The 19,144-nt window shown below is 43.3% G+C and overlaps 1 protein-coding gene across 1 annotated transcript in view; it reads right to left on the bottom strand.

Annotated features, from left to right (window-relative positions):
• LOC143182349 (uncharacterized) overlaps positions 1 to 19,144 on the bottom strand; it is a 302,950-nt gene that overhangs the window by 249,321 nt on the left and 34,485 nt on the right. The window contains exon 2 of the mRNA XM_076383302.1: positions 18,931 to 19,069. Coding sequence (XP_076239417.1) covers positions 18,931 to 19,069 — 139 coding nt within the window. The remainder of the gene's footprint in view (positions 1 to 18,930; positions 19,070 to 19,144) is intronic.

The raw sequence follows: 19,144 nt of genomic DNA on the forward strand, positions 1-19,144 counted from the left end.
ATCACAGAAGTTGCAGACCATCACCCCCTTCCCCATCCACCGCCACAGAGAAGACGAATGATCAGGCCGAGCGAAAAAGCAGGATTCCTCTTTATCTATTATCGCGTCCGTCGACGTCCCGCAGAGGCATCCTCTGCCGGAAGTGGCGTCGGGATGCGGCGGCAGCAAGTGTCCCGCGGTCTTTCTTCGCCAGCGACAATTAATTACCCGCTCCCTCGGCCACGCGATCCATGGATCCATCAGCGGCCGTCCCGACGCCACCGCCCTCGTTAATGCGTATAATTAACGAATTGTGATCGCTAATTACCCGCGCGACTACGCCGTCTGCGGGATTTGCAGGGCGACGAATCGATAGGTGGACCAGCTCGAATTCCTGGACCCGCTAATTACGCCTCTAATCTGATTAACTAAATGCGCTATCCGGACGTCTGGGCTGCAGAAAAAGCCTGGACGTCTCCTTCCGACAGAGATCACGTTCGCTCGCTCGCTCGCTCGCTCGCGTGCTCGATGGGCTATCACGTAAAAATGTCGTTAATGCGATCGACCACGGGTGGTCCCCCTCACTGCGATCCGAATCCATTTCGGACAAATTGCACACTGACACGCAGGCGACCTATCATTCTCGTCAGCTCCTCGTGTCATCGAAGGGAAAGTCGACTATTGCTTCTGTCGTAGGAAGAGGAAGCTTGGAGGAATCGTGAATTTATCAGAGCTTCGTTATTCTGTTTTTGTGTTGAGCTAGAGGGTGAGGGATACTTAATTTTTTCTGGTTTGGAAAATATAAGGTTGGGATATCTCAATTTGTGAGGAAATAAAATTTAATATTTAGTGTTGAATTCAGTGTTTAAAAATTTGACAAAGTAAGTACTATAAAATATAAAATAAAATACAAAATTCTAATTTGAAAAATTTCTACTCAAATAAGTTTGAAAAGAAATACCAGCCACAACCCTGGTGCATTGGATACACGGAACTAATAATGCACAGAGCGAAGGGGTTGCCAAACCGACAATAGACCCGCTCGAATTCAATATAATTCTTATTTCAAGACAACAGAGATTTACTGTTTCTACTGGAAGCAAACCCCTAACTTGGCCTAATGGTCCGCGAAACAAATGCCAGAACGATCCCCACTGGGTCCCCGCTGCGCGACTCCCAAACGAACCCACCCCCTCCAAGGCAGTGATTTAATTTCAGAGACTCATCTTGCAGATTGGGGGCGCACTAACTTTTCAATCAGCCGTCAAGTCCGCGGCTGTGAGAGGGTGGAGCCCTGCAGGCCACAAGTACCCTCGAAACGTTGCCAAATTCCAATACACAGTACATGACAGAGTACATCTACATTCTCGATAAACTGTATTTTTAAGGGGTGCGATTTCAATATCCACTACCCTGTTTTTCTCTTATTTTTATTATCATTTATTTTCTGTGGACTTTTTTCTTCAACTCTTTTTTATTGTAATCTGTATTTCACACTGTTATCCTCATTCGTATTAAACAGACGATTTTAATGAACGAATAAAATTTGAAAATCCTCGATGTATGTGAGAGCACGAGTCAGGCAGTAGAAACTAGAGGCGAGATGAAGCGCGGGGGTGTAGGGCAGCAGAGGGGTGTCGAGATTCAAAGCCAGCTTAATCCGCGCGGTCGAGCCTGTGAAAATATTTTCTTAACGAGAATATTCAATTTTGCCGATCGATTCACGAACGTCCCGCCGAAATTATCCCCGCTCCCTTGCACCCTGTTTCGTCGTAGAATATCGGTTTCACCCCTGTCGAGACGGGGCGTCGTGTCTCGCTGTAGATAAGTCTTGCGTGGGGTAAACCGATCAGGAAAGTGAGGAAACGGAAACAAAACGGATGGTAGACTCCACGCGAATCCGAAAAAGGATAGTAGATTCCCTACGAATATAGAAAAGGAAAAGGGATGGAAAAGAGGGGTGATATTACGAAATTCCTGGATATGGAAATCAGCAACGTCGATCACGTACAGAATGCAACGCGTCTGAAGACTCTCCACTCTCTGTGTCTAGGCTATACAACGAAATACTGTCATATATCTAATTTATTTCTAACTTTGTTGCGCTATATATCCTATTACAACGTGTTACTAAATTATTTCATTTTCAGCTAAAAGTGAAGTACATTTCACCGAAAATTTAACATGCAAGTCCAATTATTACAAGCTATATCAAAATTGAAACATATTACTCATGAATAACATTATTTCTCTTCTATAGTATTATTCTCGGTTCTGAACAATTACTTCAACTTTTTCCAATAGCGTGTTATGTTACGCATAGTGCAGATGCAGCTTCCCTTGTTCGACCGACGACGAGAAAGTTTTGTCGATAATGCCACCGCACGCGTGCCACGTCGGCCAGTAACGAATTCCGATACGCAGTTTCGGCTTTAATATTGCGGCTGTCATTAACACTTTTATAATAACGGCTAGTATTGTATATACAACGAGCGAGGCTCATTAATGTGGCCGAGTTTAACGATTCGCTGGGCGTGCCGAAGAATCTCGTCAATGCATGCCCGATCAATCCGCGATACGATCCGCTAATCCAGTCTCTCGTAATATTATGAGAACGCCGCGATTGGTCATTAAATTACTTATTAATTGCTGGCTTCCCAACCTGTGTGTCGCAAGCTGTTTCCAGGGAGTGGTTGCTGCAATTATTTTTAGAAGTATGAAATATCAAAGGGGAGATTTTTTAGCACTTACTTCAATATGGCTGAGCTGCATTGGGAAGTGGTGACTTGGGTTAGAAGGGGTGAAATGTATTGTGTTATTTAATGTTTGCTTGAAATTCTACTCTGGTGAGCTTTGAAAATAAAATACCTCTGATTCACATTTTACAAAATAAAATTGAAGTCGTGGTGTAATTGCTAAACAGAGGTAAAATATGGATATGTAATTAACCAGGAATTTTTTAGTTGGTTACACAAATGCAAGCACTATTATTACGTTTACTACCTATTTTATCATTTTTTAAATATCAGGAATAAAACTCTGTGTTTAGGTGGTCCATATGCCGCGCTAGATACTATCCGCATATTTTACTGAAATATTAGATTAGAAATAGATTCTACAGGACCCAATTTTACTCAGTTTGTTCACCTCCTTCCAAATAACTTTTCAGGGCTATACATGGAAGGGTTGCATCTCATTTATTTCCACGTAAGGATGTCACGACTCGACGAAAGTTTGGAAACTCTGCGTCATTTAATACCATCCCAGGCATAATAAATCTGTTGCGATCGCGAGCAGTGAATTTTCCGCGAATTACCACCGACGATTATTCGTTCCTTCCTGCGGAAAAACTCTGGGGCTGATCGACGATAACGACGACGCCGTCGACGGAGACGGTTACACCGGCAACGACCACGATTATTTCAGTTTCCCAGCAAATGGCACATAAACAGAGCCGCTGGACGCGACGCGGGGGCGGCGAGGGCCACCGCGGGTTAACCAGCCGAGCAGAAGTATGATTTATAAGGGGAGGGAGTGGTGACCTCGTCGGGGAAATGAGAGTTCTTACCGCTGGAGGAACGTCGGAACGCCAGGGCTCGAAATCCAAGAGAAATTTACTCTACGAGGATATACTTGTCACGTACACGTTCGGAGTTCGTTAAACGCTGGGCAAATAATAAAGGAGAGGGTTGCTGGGATTCCGACCGCTGATTACCGCGAATAAATTCTTTTTCACTTTCCTGCGCGCGCTGGGGGTTGCCAGGGCACTGCATGGGACGCTTCGTGGACTGACGATGTAAATTGACGGCGAATTTAATTATATTCTTGTTCGTAAACATTCGTCGAGTAAATTGGTAGAGTTCTTTGATCAATTGTAAATTCAATGGAGACGGACAGATGTAACAACAAGTGGTTACGAGTAATTGTTCTTCTTTTGGTTTTGGTATACATTAAACTCTGGTTAGAAATTTGAAATTATCGAAGTCAAATATTGCAAAGTAATAATGAAAAATTGGAAGTATCTCCTACTCTTCTTTTACTACTTCATTACACTGGATGAATCTCGTGACTATGTCGCCTGAATTTTCTTGTAAATTATTTTCTGCATGGGAAAATAATTATTGAATTGTATGCTTCTTTCAATACCAAACAAATTTCATTTGGAACATTTTCTCATACAACAAATAGTTTATAAGAAAATACTGCATAGTACACTTTATGCTACTGCTTTACTACTGAATTCTTAAACGAAGAAATCGAACAGAAATTAGTAAAATTAAAGACTGTAGATGTATTTAATTTGTTGAAAATTTCTTACCAAATGGAAACTACTCAAATTTAACTATGGACTTGAAGTACCCCTCCCCCAATATTCCTAGGCTCAATTTCACCCTCAGGTGGGGATGTTTAGGGAGCACGAGGGATGAAAAAAGATTCGCGAGAATACGAGACACGGCGCGAGCTTTCAGGAAAAAATAATCCAAATATTTATAGGGCCACGACGACCCTATAAAATTCCATCAAATTCCCGTCACCGTGCCCCCCACTCCTCTTCAACGCCCACGCGGTGAAAACCGGCTGTAAATTAATCCACGGACGTTTGGACGTGTCCGCAGACGCCACCCCGTTCCCCGTATCGAACATTTAAATCGTTGAAATACCAGCCAGAGACAGTGGGCCTGGTTTTATGGCGCATAGGAATCGGGATACTATAAAAAATTAAAGTCCCTCGGATTTCATACGTTTATTGACAGAACCGGTGACGTGCGCGAGATTTTTTCGCCCCCCCCCCCCCCCCCCCCCCTGCACCACGTCGCCGAAAATAATTACTCTGTCCCCAATGGTCTGGGAAACTCTGCACCCGCGCAAAATATTCTTTTAACGCGTCCCTCGATTTTTGTAGGTTTTCCCTTTTTTCAGGAGCACGGGGGATGGTTTACGACGCGAATTCGCAAAAATTCGCGAAATCGTGCGACCAGTCCCACAGGTAGTTATAGTTGGACGCTGCGAGTCAGTGAATAGATCAAATATCGCGAGTGACGTGACATAAAACCGAAATATTACATCGTTCTGTCCCCCTGTTGCGTTTTGCATTTTTTTCCGCGTCACGGTTCCCACGTTTTACATTTTACTTGCACAGTTGACACCTATTAGGTCGGTTTGCTTTCCGGCTACAGTGTTGTCTCCCTGCGAGCTTACATAAAGCTCTAGACAATATATGAAGCTGGTCTGTGAGATCAGTTAACTAGCGACTTAAGGGAGGAACGTTATTTCCTGGGTCAAGAAAATCGATTGCTTTTTCATTTTTCGGTAATAAAACCATGTGGTAAATTTATTTAAGGTCCTTCTGTATATCTTTATTATACTTTCAAATAGCTATAATATTTTTCTAACGAAGATTCTATTACATATTCTACTTGTATCTATCCTCGACTACAATAGCTGACATGATATCTATCTCTCCTTGAGATCATTCGAAACAGTTAAGTAAGGAATGATTTGACTCAAAAAATAAATACCCCTTAAGTTTAATTTTTGAAATACGAACACCAAGTAAAATAGAAGCAGAATTTTAAAAAAATCTAAGAAACATTGTATTGTTAAAGAAATTAATTTGCCTACACTTGCAGTCGACAGGAAAATCCTGGTTGGAAACGCGATCTTCGACCGCGAAGGTTGTCCCTCTGACCTTTATCTCCACTGCGACCCGGTCGTTCTAACTGCCACGAAACGTTCTCCTTCAGAGGTAACAGCCTCCTAATGCACTTAACGATCTCTGCACGGTATCGTTCGCCGTTTCACGCTCGTTTCTCTTCGGCCCCGAAATTAGTGGGGCGGAAAGATACGCGATTCCCGGATATTCTCTGTGAGTAGCGGGCAACAGCCTAAATACTCGCGGGTTTCTGAAATAGGAGCAGCGCGAGCTGCGCCGAGGATTTACGGCCACTTTATTTCTCATCAGACGGTGGGAAAGAAAGCGCACGAAGGCTTGGCTAAGATTCGGGAAAAGAGTGAACCGTTCGCTAAAAATTTACTGTTTAATTTATTGGCCCCGGGGCGACGTGCATGGTTTGCTTTAGTAACGTTTGATACGGTGCTGGTATCTGTGTAGGTGATATGGTTCAAGGAAATGGGCAGTTATTTGTTTATATCAGAATTCGGAAATTGGAAAGTTTGAGTGTTTGAATATTTAGAGGAAAATTTGAATATTTTAGCGCTGGAGTAACTGAAGAGGTGGGTCATGAAAATCTATGAAAGTTTAGATAAACATTTGAGTTGGTCGAAAATTTGAAATCTTGGATATTCAAGTATTAGACTATGTGGAGAACTGAATATTAAATTTAATTAAAAATCGAATTTGAGATTTTGAAGTACTTAAAAATTTTTTAATTTGAATATTGTAGTATTAGAATAATGAAATATTCAAAAATTTGAAAATTTGAATATTGAAATATTTAAAAATTTGAAAATTTGAATATTGTAGTATTAGAAGTCTGAGATGATAAAAAATTTGAATATTGTAGCAATCCAACGCTGAAATACTTAAAAACTTGAAAATTTAAATATTATAGTACTCGAACATTGAAATACCTGAATATTTGAAAATATAAATACACATTGGGCTATTGAACATCGAAACACTTCACCCTAACATATTCGAATATTAATACCAATTCCTGCAGCCCAAGAAAAATCGTAAGTCAGGGGGGTTAATTTCATTTCATCCCTCGTGGAGTCGCCTCGCCGCGACAAATGTCGCAGAACGGAAATAGGGAGAAAGCTCCTTCTTCCCTGGCCGCGTAATGATTCATCCGTTTCGTCGGGACCGCGCGGCGACATCCGTCGAATCCGATTAATCAAATCGAAGGATCGTTCCGCGGGTCGCAGGAGAGGGGCGCGTTACGAAGCAATTAAAGCGCAGGATTAATTGCGACCGCACGCCGGGAAAAATAAGTCCATAAATTAACAGACGCTCGACGGGCTGCCCTTCGCCAACCCCCGCCACCCTTATCCACCCCCGACCCCCAGATTCCAGCAGTTCGACACACTCGCCCCCTGCAACCCCCAGCGAGCACCGACGATCTTTTCTCTCAGCACGGATAACTTATTGCCTGGACTACGCACTATGCATTTCCAAAGCGATTAAGTTGTTACTCGACTTTTTTCCTTTCACCCTCCTCCACCTCGACTCACCCCCTACTCACTGGGAGAACTTCTGAAAAGTCTCGTGGGAGTTTTCAGCGATGAAGGAGGCTCCAGGGGTGGAGGGATCGAGGGGAGATAACAAATTCATCCTTACCCCCTCTTACTCTGTGTAATTACGATCTCGCAACAATAACGCAGCTCGAATGGCCAAAAATTTTGCGAAGTCGTTTGCTCAACCCCCTTATTCGTTGGAAAGCGTTTCATTATCGGCTTTCAGGGCGCAGCTACGATCGCGTCGATGCTTTTACGTAAGAGGGAAAAAACGGCGATGGCTATATGCGTCGCTCCAAGTATCCACTATGCAAATCGTGGATGTGAAAGTTAATCTTTTACGATCCATTGCAACTTCGTTCGAGTAAACGTCTTCTTATCGGTTATTGCCGATTCGAGCGTTATCCTCGATGCTGCGGGAATGCTCGATTATATCTCCAGCGTGCATATAGTGTGTCGAGGACGCTTTGGTTCTCCTTTTTTGGGGTCTTTTATGGAGGGGTAAGTGATTTTTACCTGTTTCGCCAAGGCAAAGGGACCCAAAATAATTAATAGGCTGCGGATTTTTATGCACACACATTTTCATAAATATGAATAAAGATATGAAGCTTAAGTGTAGATCTTGTCCACCCTCAAAAAATAATATTGTAATGTGTACTTTAGATATGAGGAGACTTGGCAGGGTCTCACGCCAAGTACTTAAATAAAACTGTGCACGAGACGAAGTCTATTTTCTGCTACAAGCAATCAAGCAACTTTAGGCACGTAAAAAATTATGTAAAAATTATTTCTCTGGATTTTGCATACTTTCACAAATTCTATGTACCCTGTACTATTTTATAAACTGAAATTTCGCGTAAATGCATAAAAATTCACAGTCCAATAATTAGAAATACCTGCTAGAAATACTAAGAATCTTATACCTGGTATGTAAGTAAAGTACTTAGCCAATTAAGCTATCTAGGTCACTTTCCACAGCTCCCCCTCCCCTGCAATCCACCCCACCACTCTCTGCATTCCACTCGCCCCATTCAATCAGAGATTGGCGAAGCTTGCGAGTCGTGGGCCAAAGAATCGAGGAGTCTTGGTTCGATAGGTCGGTTTCCCAGGGGCAGGAACGAAAAGAGGCCGAGGATTCGGAGCGTCGAGAAACGCTGACTGCGAAATAACTGGCGTCCGTGAGGGACGCAGGCGCTTTTTTTATGTGACACAAAGTAGCACTTTGCCAAATGACCCGAGTCTTTTTAGGGCTGCACAGGCGCCGCCACCTTCGACGTCGATGTCGTCGTGGGAATCACGCCGCGCCGCGACCGGAAATTCGTTCCTCCGAGATTGAAGCCGCCCCATCGGGGCACCCTCTTGTATTCGCGCGACTGCACGAGTCGCGAACAATGGACGACGTTAATTTCGAGAGCGCGGGACAAGAAATCAGGAAATCAATTTCGGAGAAGGGCTACTGGAGGAATTGGAACTTTTTTTTTTGAGGACAGTGAAACTGCGAGGAAAAACATGGTGCATCACTTAGTTTAAATCTAGCACACTATTCAGGGGTGTTTGATATTGAATTTAATTCTTTCTTTTAATGCTAATATAAATAATGAATTCATATTATAAGTACTAGTAATATACAAAATATGAAAAATAAAGTGGAGATAAAATAAACACAGAATTTTTTTCGGGGATGCCGTTTACAGGAGCATAAAGTTCGATCCTTCCCCTTTAATTTAGAAAAAGAATCAAGTCGCTGCGATTTTTTTTCTCAAAGTTACATCACCTTAAAGAAACCCTTGCATTTTTACAGTAGAACGTATGATACTGGTATAGGGCAAGAATGCAGAGTTTACTTTGAGGTCCTGTAACTTTGCGAGAAAAAATCGTAGCAACTTGATTCTTCTTTTAAATTAAAGGCAAAGGTTCCAATTTTATGCTACTGTAAACAGCATCCTCGAAAAAAATTTTTCCAAGTCTGTGCATTTCATCAAAGTTAGCAATTTTCAATACGATAAACATGCCTTCAGAATTAAGGTGCTGCAGTAGTAAAGGTGCACTAGATTTAAAATTAATGCATAGTATCTTACAGTCAGGACTTCAAGCTGTAAATTAAAAAAAAAATCGTGATCTTGCGATAATTTTTCGCGAAGTTATCGCCAATCAAAGTTGGCCAATTTTTAAAGAACCCCAGCAAAGGGAAGCTGAGCTCTGGGAGACGCTCAAGCATATCCCGATTCATTTAGCAGCGGTTCCGAGGCAGGCTTGAAAAATTATCCGACTCCCAATGAAAAATGATTCACCGATCCTAGGAACCATTTACCAGGATCGCCAGCCTCGTAAATCCGCGCGAGATCGACCGAGATTCGTGTCGGTGTTGTTTTGATGGGCGTACTGGGGGTTGATTCACGTTGACGTGCCTCGAGTTTTCGAGTAATTAATAACGCGAAGTCGTGTGCACGGTGGCAGCGGTGGCAGTTTCACCCCTTGCGCGCATTTCGAAGAACGCAGGGGCGCAAACGAAGCTTGCCAAGACTTGTCGAGTGTCTCGAATGCCGCGGGGGATTCTTGTTAATATAGCCTTCGTTCTGCGAGGCTCCTTGTCTCGTGAATTTGTCTTTGACACGTTGTTGTACTTCGAATTTTTCGCTATGTTTTCTCTATTTTTGGGGAGCTAGAAACTTACCCCCTGAAGAGAAATCGCGAATGACGATTAAATCTGTAGTTGTAAAGCAAAATGACTTGTATCACATATTTAAAAAATTCGAGTTGAGGACTTAATTGACATCTAGAATACAGAGTTTATATTTTTACAAGGAAAAAGGGATACAAAAAGAATTGTTTCACTTAAAAATAAGGGATCAAGAAAACACTTGCCTTACAACCACAGAAATATAGACGATTAAGTGCAAATTAATTCGACTGCAGTTTTAATAGTGGTTTACCTTCGAAAAGAGTCAGCCACTCCGCCAAGTCACTTTCAGAAATCAATCGACCACGCGACTTGCAGGAAACGCGCACCCAGAGGGTAGCAGACGTCATAAACGTAGTGGCGTCATAATTTTATGGATAGCACCCGCGTACGTGTAGATAGCCGCAGTGTATACGTACTCGAGTGTGTAAGTCCTCGAGTATAAGGGGTAATATCGTGGAACGAGGGATACCTTTCGCAAATCCCCCTGATCCCCCTTCAATGCACAGTCTGACGTCTTAAGGTTATGATACCTTCTCGAGGCACCGTGATACCCCCGGTTTAATATTTATAAACCAGATATATATCGTCGCGTACCTGCGCTGTCCGCGCATGGAAACGAACGCTGCATTCGCAAGGGTTGAAATTGACCCTGGTCTAGAATGATGGCTCTGGCGAACGAGATACCATCTTCGATTTTATTCTCGACTAGCGTGTTACTGGGGGAGCTTCATATTTTATATGAAATACAGTAGAGTTGAAGAATTGCATGAGAAAGGGCAAATAATCCCTCTTGTGAAAGGGAGGTAAGTTTTAGAGAAATTATTTTTTGTAAAATTAACCCTTTCGTTGATCATGGGGTATAACAGCTGCACTAGTGAGGTAAAAACTCAAAAGAAACGACAAAATTAAAATTATAGAAAGATAATAAAACAAAAGTCCATACCATAGAATGAAGATTCAACCCCTAATAATCACTATTTCCATGATTCCACATTCCGCATAAAACCACCCCAAACTATCCTCCTCTTAGTTGAACCATCTCCTCCTTCTCAGCATCCCAAAGAGAACAGAAACCCCCTCGAGAAGAGAGGCTGGCATGGTTCCTTGGTCCACAGGCGTTCTGAACCGCGTGGCGCGGAAAATGCAGCCGAAACAATGGGTCGCGAGGGGGCAGGCTGCGAAGCGAGAGCGCAGCGTGCAGAAGATGGAAAAGAGAAACAGCGGGCGGGAAACGTATAAGAATCCCGTTCCCTAGCCAATTTACCATAAACTCGACGGTTTATGGAGGGAAAGTAACCGGATATTACCGGAAGAAGCGCGAAAAATGCGGCTCGCGGCGGCGTGTCTTCTGGATAAGAATATTAGACAAGACGATGGAGGGGGTGAAAAAACGAGAACACTTCGGTGAATGAAAAAGGAAGTAGAAAGCGAGGGGGTGGCTGGAGGGGGTCGAACAGCGGAATTAAACGCAGTCTCCGCGTATTTTCTTCTCGCGAGAGGAGGCGCGAGGCCGCACCCCCCTCTGGCCAGGAATTTATGAATGCTTTATTTAATTTGGGATTCGGGTTCCACGTGTTCTCAGCCAGTGCGTTCCCCTTTCCAGAGCGTCCTCGCGACGAGGAATTACACGAGCATCGCCTCGAACGTGTAATTCGTGCGCGGATAATTAAAAAGAACGCGGTTTTGCCTTCGCCTACAGCCTGGCTAATGGAACGGTCGCATTAAGGATTCAATTATACACGGGATGGCCTCCCCTCGTCAAGAAGACTTTTTGCGCCTTTATCTCGCTGGACCAGCGACCAATTCGCGAGCCTATTTTCGCGAGGCGATAGGAAAGGAAGAGGCAACCCCTTTAACTTCGAGCAGGAGGATCGCCTTGCTCGGAGAGCCATCGTGCTCGCGCCATTAACGATTATGACGGAAGTTTCTGCTTAGTCGAGAGTGTTGAGCTTTCTTTGCTTTTTCTGCCGAGTTTGCTGCTGTTCTCTTGTGTAAGGATTGATGATTGAGAAATACTGAGGAATGGTCAGGGGAGAAGTGCACGCGATGGTTTAAGGGAGGAGAGTTTTGGTGGGACGGAGGGATACGTCGTGAAGGGGTTGAAAAATTAAACAAAACTAAAGGGCGCGATGACAATGGAGGAAATAAGCAGCCATTGATAACGCAACGAATCGAGAGTCCGAGGTGGCTCTCGACAATGGAACATCAGAATGGCTATTATGCTCGGCGTAGACTCAATTATTTTAAGCCACTTTTGTGCCGCGCTAATGAACCGGACAAAGAGGAATATTAAACCAGCCTCCTATCCTTCTTCGCTTATCTGTCCCTCAGCGCGCCTACGTCGCCCGTTTCCGTAACCTTCAACTTCGAGCAAAGCGATCGATAAGATTAAAGGGTGAAAGAATTCGGGGTGCGGAGATACTTTGCATGCTTGGGACTTGGAGTGCTGAGAAGTGGAATTCGATCCAGAGATGGTGGAAAAAATTTAGAAATAAAAAATAGATAGTATTATTAAATGAAATATGGATAAAGAATTGAGTATTGAAAGTGGTAGATTTCGAGAATATAGTATCTATTCTACTTTTATAGCGTTTTTATATTCTATAGATATTCGATTCACTCAAGCCTGAAAAACCCTCCTGATACCTAATTTTATCTTTTATAGCATAGTGAAGACTATTATTAAATCATAGTTAAAATTTCGGTCCATACTCTACTGTATTCTTATTATAATAGTATCTCTGGAGAAAAGGGACTATGAATTATTAAGACCCGGTTAATGGAACATCTACTGTATTTAGAATGAAAAAGTTTCATTCCTGGGTACTGTCACTTACATTTTTAATAAGAAGAATGGAAGGTAATCCCAGTACCAGTTGACTTAAAAAATGTTGTCCCTGCTAAAAGCACGTTATAAATTTTCAAATCTTCAAATATTTAAATTTTCAACTTCACAAATATTCAAATTTTCAAGCTTCCAAATTTTCAAATATTCAAATACTTAAACTTACAACTTCTAAAATATTTAAATTTTCAATTTTCAAAATATTCAAATATTCAAATTTTAAACTTCACAAATATTCAAATGTTCAGCTTTCCAAATATTCAAATATTCAATTTCTCGACAAGTTTAAATATTCCATAACTTCATTAGTGACCAGTGAACCCATATGAAGGAACCAACATACCAATACAACTGCCTCCCACAGCAAAATCCAAAACCTTTCCTCCCATAATCCCAAGACTTTTCACCTCTAATCAGTTCCCAATCGAACAGAACACATCCTAGCATCCACAATCTCCCCCACAACCATCCATCAAGATAGGACCCTCGAACGCCTCGAAGGAAAAAATCGTAGAAGAAATCACCGTTTTATTTCCCGCGGCATTACGGGGCAGATACACACGGAGGGACCACTGACGCGCGATACTACTTAAGAAGTCATCGAACGGCGGTGTAATTTCTCCGCGGGGTGACTCGGCGGATTCTTTCGACTCGGAAGAAACCAGTTTCTTCCGCGCCATCGAAGCCCAGTCGATCCCATCGGCCGCGGAGAGGGGAAGCATCGAAAGGTGTTCTATCGAAAAATTCAGCGGCTATTGCCTGGAGCTGGTCCCGTCTGGAAGGGTAAGGAATATCGCGAGTCGATCCCCCGCGACGATATTTACTGCTCCGTGAGTTACTTGTCGGTGGCAAGACGCCTTGAAAACCCTCAGGAAAACCTTGTTAATTAGACGTCCGAAGTAAAGCGCGAGACGTAAGGCGGCAACGAGGGAGAAGAGAAATAGCGGAGACGTTCTCAGCGCCGGGACCCCATAGACGTGGCTTTAATTCAAGGAAGAAGAGCGACGTCTCCCGAGCAAAATCCCACCCCTTGCATCGGCCTCTCCCTCGTCGTTTTGAATAGCACGCATAATAGCATTCATCTTTGGATCTTTTTTTTTTAAATAGTCCACGGTAAAATCGCGAACAATGGCTACAGGGTATGATTATATACGTCGATAGGATCCTACGCGAGCTGGGGACGAATTCTCCCGGAACGACGCACTCCCAGGATATTTGCATATCGAAACGCAGGGATATAGGCTCGCGAATGTCTCGGGAAATAATTCACCTATCGGACAGAGACTTAATTATCCGCCTTTTTCCCTTATTACACACTCTGTCTGGAGGCCCCTCGATTTATGGCCGTGTCGATGAAGCCAGCGGTCTTTCGCTAGCGTTACGTAATACTTGTGTTATCCGAGCGACGGAGAACTGGCGCGATGAAAATAAAAGGGGGGCACTCGCAGCATTTTCTACGCTCGAGTAGTTGAGTAATGGTGAGGGGCGAAGATCGTGGAGGAAAAAAGAGGAGGGAGGTACAAATCGGCCGTGAAATCCAAGATTTAACCCCATCCCCCTTCCCAGACGAGATGAAGCCCCTCCCCTGCCTAGCTGATATGATAAACACCGAAAATGACAGCACCATCCACCCCCTCGTGTCTCTCCCCCTTTCGCCACCCCTTCGTCCCTTACTACTCGTCTTCCCGAGCTCTTCGAGTTAATCACGTCAGGCAGGCAGACCCTCTGATTAAAACGGGCCTCCATCCCTTCTTATTATTATTGTTATTAGAGGAACTGAGTGCAGGGCACTCGGGGAATCGCGTTGGATAGACGTCGGGTGGATCCTATAGACGTGTGTGAGTGGATACGTGCACAGTGCGCGCGCGTGTGTACAGCTTCTCCTAATCGTCAGAATTTTCGAGATTATTAAATGGCTAACGCGACCCGGAATGAATCTTGTTTCGTCCGTTCCTTAATTAACTTTCCTCGCCGAGCTATTAATCGACCGAGCAAATATATATTGCTGGCTCTCTCCTCTTGTCCCAGAGCGATGAGTCCTAAGTTTGCTGGGGAGTTTGGCGATTCGTCACTGTTGCTCTTGTGAGCGACGAGAGGATTCTAAAAGTGGGAGGAGGATTTTTAAGTAATCGAAACAATTGAAAGGCAGCACATGCTATGGAATATTGTGGATGTTCTTCTTTGGCTGCAATGTGGAATTTGACTGAAACTGCTAGTACTGCTGAAACTGTATACACAGTGTTATATAAATTGTAGAATATACAGCAATGTTAGCAGTCCTTGTTAATTTTAGACTCTAGCCTTTATATCCTTAAAGAGTTAGCTCCACAGGACCAACACCAAAATAGAGGGAAAATTCAGCACCTAGGAAGCAATTCCTTTCCTAGCCTTTGCTCCACACTAGTACCAACTTGCCTAAGATATTCTAATTTTTCCTTGCAAACATTTTAAAGATGAAAGAAGGATTCTTCAGCTGGGAATCCACCAACAAGCTAAGCTAAGCTATGCTATGCTAAGCTATTGTATCGAAGCAAATATTTTCAGACTTACCATAGCATAGTACATCTTAGCTTAGTTTGCCAGTGGATTCCCAGCTTAAAGTACCAAAAACAATCAAAGAACGCCACCTTCTATGACTCTCATACCCCAAGTCCTTAAAAAGCCAAACAACTCCACAGGACCAACGTCAAAGCAAACACAAAACTCAATTTCCCTCCCACCGCCTTCCTCAAACGCTGAAACACCTAACACCAGCTTTATCTCCCAAATACCCTTCTAACTTCTCCCTACAGGGCAATGAAATCACCGAGGAACATCGCGGCGACAATCGTAAAAAGAACCATAGGAATTTAGAACCGGTCGTAAGGAAGCACCCTCGTAGCAAATTACAAATGGCATCGTCGAGTCCTGACGGAAGACGACGACTACTGTCGTGTCGTGTACGCCTTGCAACGAGTCCTCCCGAGTCGCGTAGCTGGACGAACGATCGGATTGCTGGCCGAAGGATGATCCGGTTTCACGGGGTAATCTATCCTCCGGGCGACCGATCATGCTAATAAAGCCGGCAGCTATAAGTAACATGGAATGATCGTAAATCCTGCCTGGGGGACTGTTCAACGCGGCTGCTCCTCGCGCGAGGAAATACAGGGACGGTGGCGTAACCAGTGGACAGCCTAGGTAGAGACAGAGTCGTTTCAACCGATTTGACAAATGCGCGACAGCACAGCGAATAGACAGTCAGGGACTACGTAGGATTCGTTATTTCGTGCGTAACTCGTCAACTGGCACTGACGAGATAGCTCGTCGTTCGCGGTGACGAGAGGACGTTAATCTTCGATTCGAACTGTCCACCTTTTGTCGCTGAAAGCCAGGCGAAATTTTTGGTACAGAGTTTAGATAAGGTCTGGGTGGTGATTTATCTTTTGGGTGGTGGTTTGGTAAGTTACAGAGTCATTGCTTTCGCTTGCTACGAGTATTCTTTGGTTTCGAATAGGGATCAGTGATATGTGAATTGACTTTGGAAGAGGGTCAATTGCATTTTGGAGAGTCGGTGAGGATTTTGATACTGTAGCGCGTGGAGGTAGGATGCGTGATGCAATTGACGCTTTGACTTTGAATAAACCATTCATTATGATACTTCATGGAATACTTCATCAAACAGTGTATTTTCGATACAGAATCGCTACTGATTGACGAGTTCATAGGATATTGAAACATAAAAAAATTGAAAACCTGAAAAATTGAAAAACACAAAAATACTAAAATGTCGAATTGCTGAAATTAGCGAATAACAGTGTTTAAAAAGTTTTAGTAACCTGAATATTTAACTATTCCATAAGTTGAGTAATAGAAATAAAAATCTGCAGTTCAAAGAATTCCCAGCCACTGAATTTTCTCAAGAGTGTACTCCTCATCTAAAGCAACTGACTCTGAACAAATCACATCGACCTTCGCCCCCAGATCCTGTTGCCTCCGATCAGTCCTTAATAAGTCTCGTCTACTCAAAGGCACACTCCCCTGAGAAGATAGCAAAGCGGAAGGCGGCGCACTCGATTACACCATTGTGTCGATCGCGCAGGTGTGTGATCGAGCAGGTCGACTTATCGACGTGAAACGCGTTCGAGACGTTACCTAAGGTCGCGGCGGGGAGGAGCAGCGCTGAAGATGGGAAACAGGGCGAAGAGGATACCGGGGGCAGGAAGGATCGAAAATAACGAGTTCGGTCTCTGAACGCGAGATCCTGACGTTACGAAACAGGACTCGTCGGTACTTGGCAGCGATGATTGCTGGCTGCGCATGGGCTAATAGCAGCCGCGACCATAACGAAGGGTTATGTGGATCAGGAGTTTGTTATTGGCTCGCTTAATGACTCGTCCAGTCGTTCTACCTGTCCGCGGCCCGACTCTGCTCCGTGCGAATGCCAATTTACCGTCAACGCCGATATAACACGCCTGGCTGCCTGTGCCGTGATCCGAATACAGCACGAAGGGGGATGGGAAGGAGAAATTTCAATTATTGCTGGCGAATGACAGTGGCCAACTACATCGCTATATAGTATTCCCTCGCTATGAGCATCGTCATCTCTGTTTTATTTTCTTCCAGTTTCATATTTGCAAGGTAAACAGGATCTGGCAAAGTCTTTCAGAAATTAAATTGATCAACTCTACTTCTTTTGTAAGATGTCTTATTTTGTCCTACTAGCATGTGATCATTTTCCACAAACTTTATTTATGAACTTCGGCTTTTAATGAGGCAGGAGAGATGTCTAGAAATTTTCAAGTCAGTAGAGAGTACTATGTTGCTTGGTTATTGATTGCTACTTCGTAGTCACGTTCTACAGGATCGAAGTCGAACGAAATGGTTGGGTAGAAAGTGTGGGTGGCTTTCGACACTTTCAAGTGGCCTTGATTAACCTCAGCCATTGAATTTTTATAATAGGATGAGTTTTATAATACTTCTATGAAAGAACTGACAAAAAACATGGACATGTTTCTTTTGTTTGTTCAACTAAACCTATTTGCTGTCTAATTTCTATGACAAAGTTTGCCTCCAGGGAGAGAGTAGTTTAAAGTGTAGACAAGCTACAAGCCTGCGATTAGATTCAGAGCGTCTTAATCCCGAGAAGTACTCCGTCCAGCGAGTTCTAGTCTACTCGCCCGTTTAATGAGAAGCTTGGGCGACTCGAGCCCAGTTTTATTCGCGCAATATTCTGAACGCCTACCACTCGTTACGTCCAACTGCTTGTCTACGCGGACGTTTAAACGCTGCCAGAGCACGTTAAGGAGACCATGTAGATAGAGAAATGGAGGTGCCTAGTAGCAGACTGAAGTAATAAATGAAATCTTGAAGAGGAGGACCAAGAGACAGTGCTCTCTCGAGGAGAGAAATTTGAGAAAATTGCTTTTCATAGATCCTGGGGGATGGAAAAAGGCGGGGAACATGAAAACCGCGGTAATGAATAAAATAATCGTGTGAAATAAAAGATAAAGTATAGAAGTTGGGAAGATGAGTTTGGACTCGGACTTTGTTGGCCCAGAAATGGTATTATCTAGTCTCTAAATAATTAATAGTAATTGCATACAGTAATCTGACTCAGTAAAGACCCCTTCTACATCTGAATTATTCTACCTACTTCAGAATAAAAAAATTCTTAATCCACTTCTTTTATAAAGAACAAATTTTGAAGTATTGTACTCTGAATTGAAAAATGTTCAATAAATCTACTTCGTTTGAATTAAAAAATTCCCAAATAATCAATTCACTTTGAATTAAAAATTCTCAACAAATCTACTCACTCTGACTATAAAAAATTCTCAATGAATCCATTTACCTATTTTCCCCGAAACTCAGATCCTCAGTTAACATATTCCCTTTGACTACAAAATCCCAGAACTACCCTGCTCCACTTAAATTTAAAAAATCATTTCACCAGTTCCAAACTCACCAACTCCCACCTATACCATCCCAAAGCCAAAAAGACATTGCCAAAGCGTTTTAACCGAGTTCCACGTTTTTTTTTCATACCCTTTTCTCGTCAAATTAACGGCAAAAGCTAATCGATGATTCGAGAGCCAGCTTCTCGCACGAGCTAATTTGCTGTCCGGCTGAAATTACAGCTCCGCGCGCGTCTAGCTGAGGGATAATAGATATCGTCGGGAACGTGAGAACGTTCGGCTACAAGCTACGTCTAACGTACCGTATAATCACTGCATTTATATTCACTCACCATTGATATTAGACGGGGATTGATCCACGCCTGCTGCATGTTATCGTCGAGGTAACGCTTCGCTATCCGGGCGATGTTTTCGTGTGGCTCTTTCTTCTGCACAGGCGCTGCAGGAGGGGCGTCAACGTTCGCATTGTTTCTGAAACAAACGAGTGAACACAAGATAGTTAACATCGGAAACATTCCTGGGAATGTACAATCATGAAGACATTTC

This window comes from Calliopsis andreniformis, chromosome 8 (assembly GCF_051401765.1).
Source record: "Calliopsis andreniformis isolate RMS-2024a chromosome 8, iyCalAndr_principal, whole genome shotgun sequence".
Lineage (NCBI taxonomy): Eukaryota > Metazoa > Arthropoda > Insecta > Hymenoptera > Andrenidae > Calliopsis > Calliopsis andreniformis.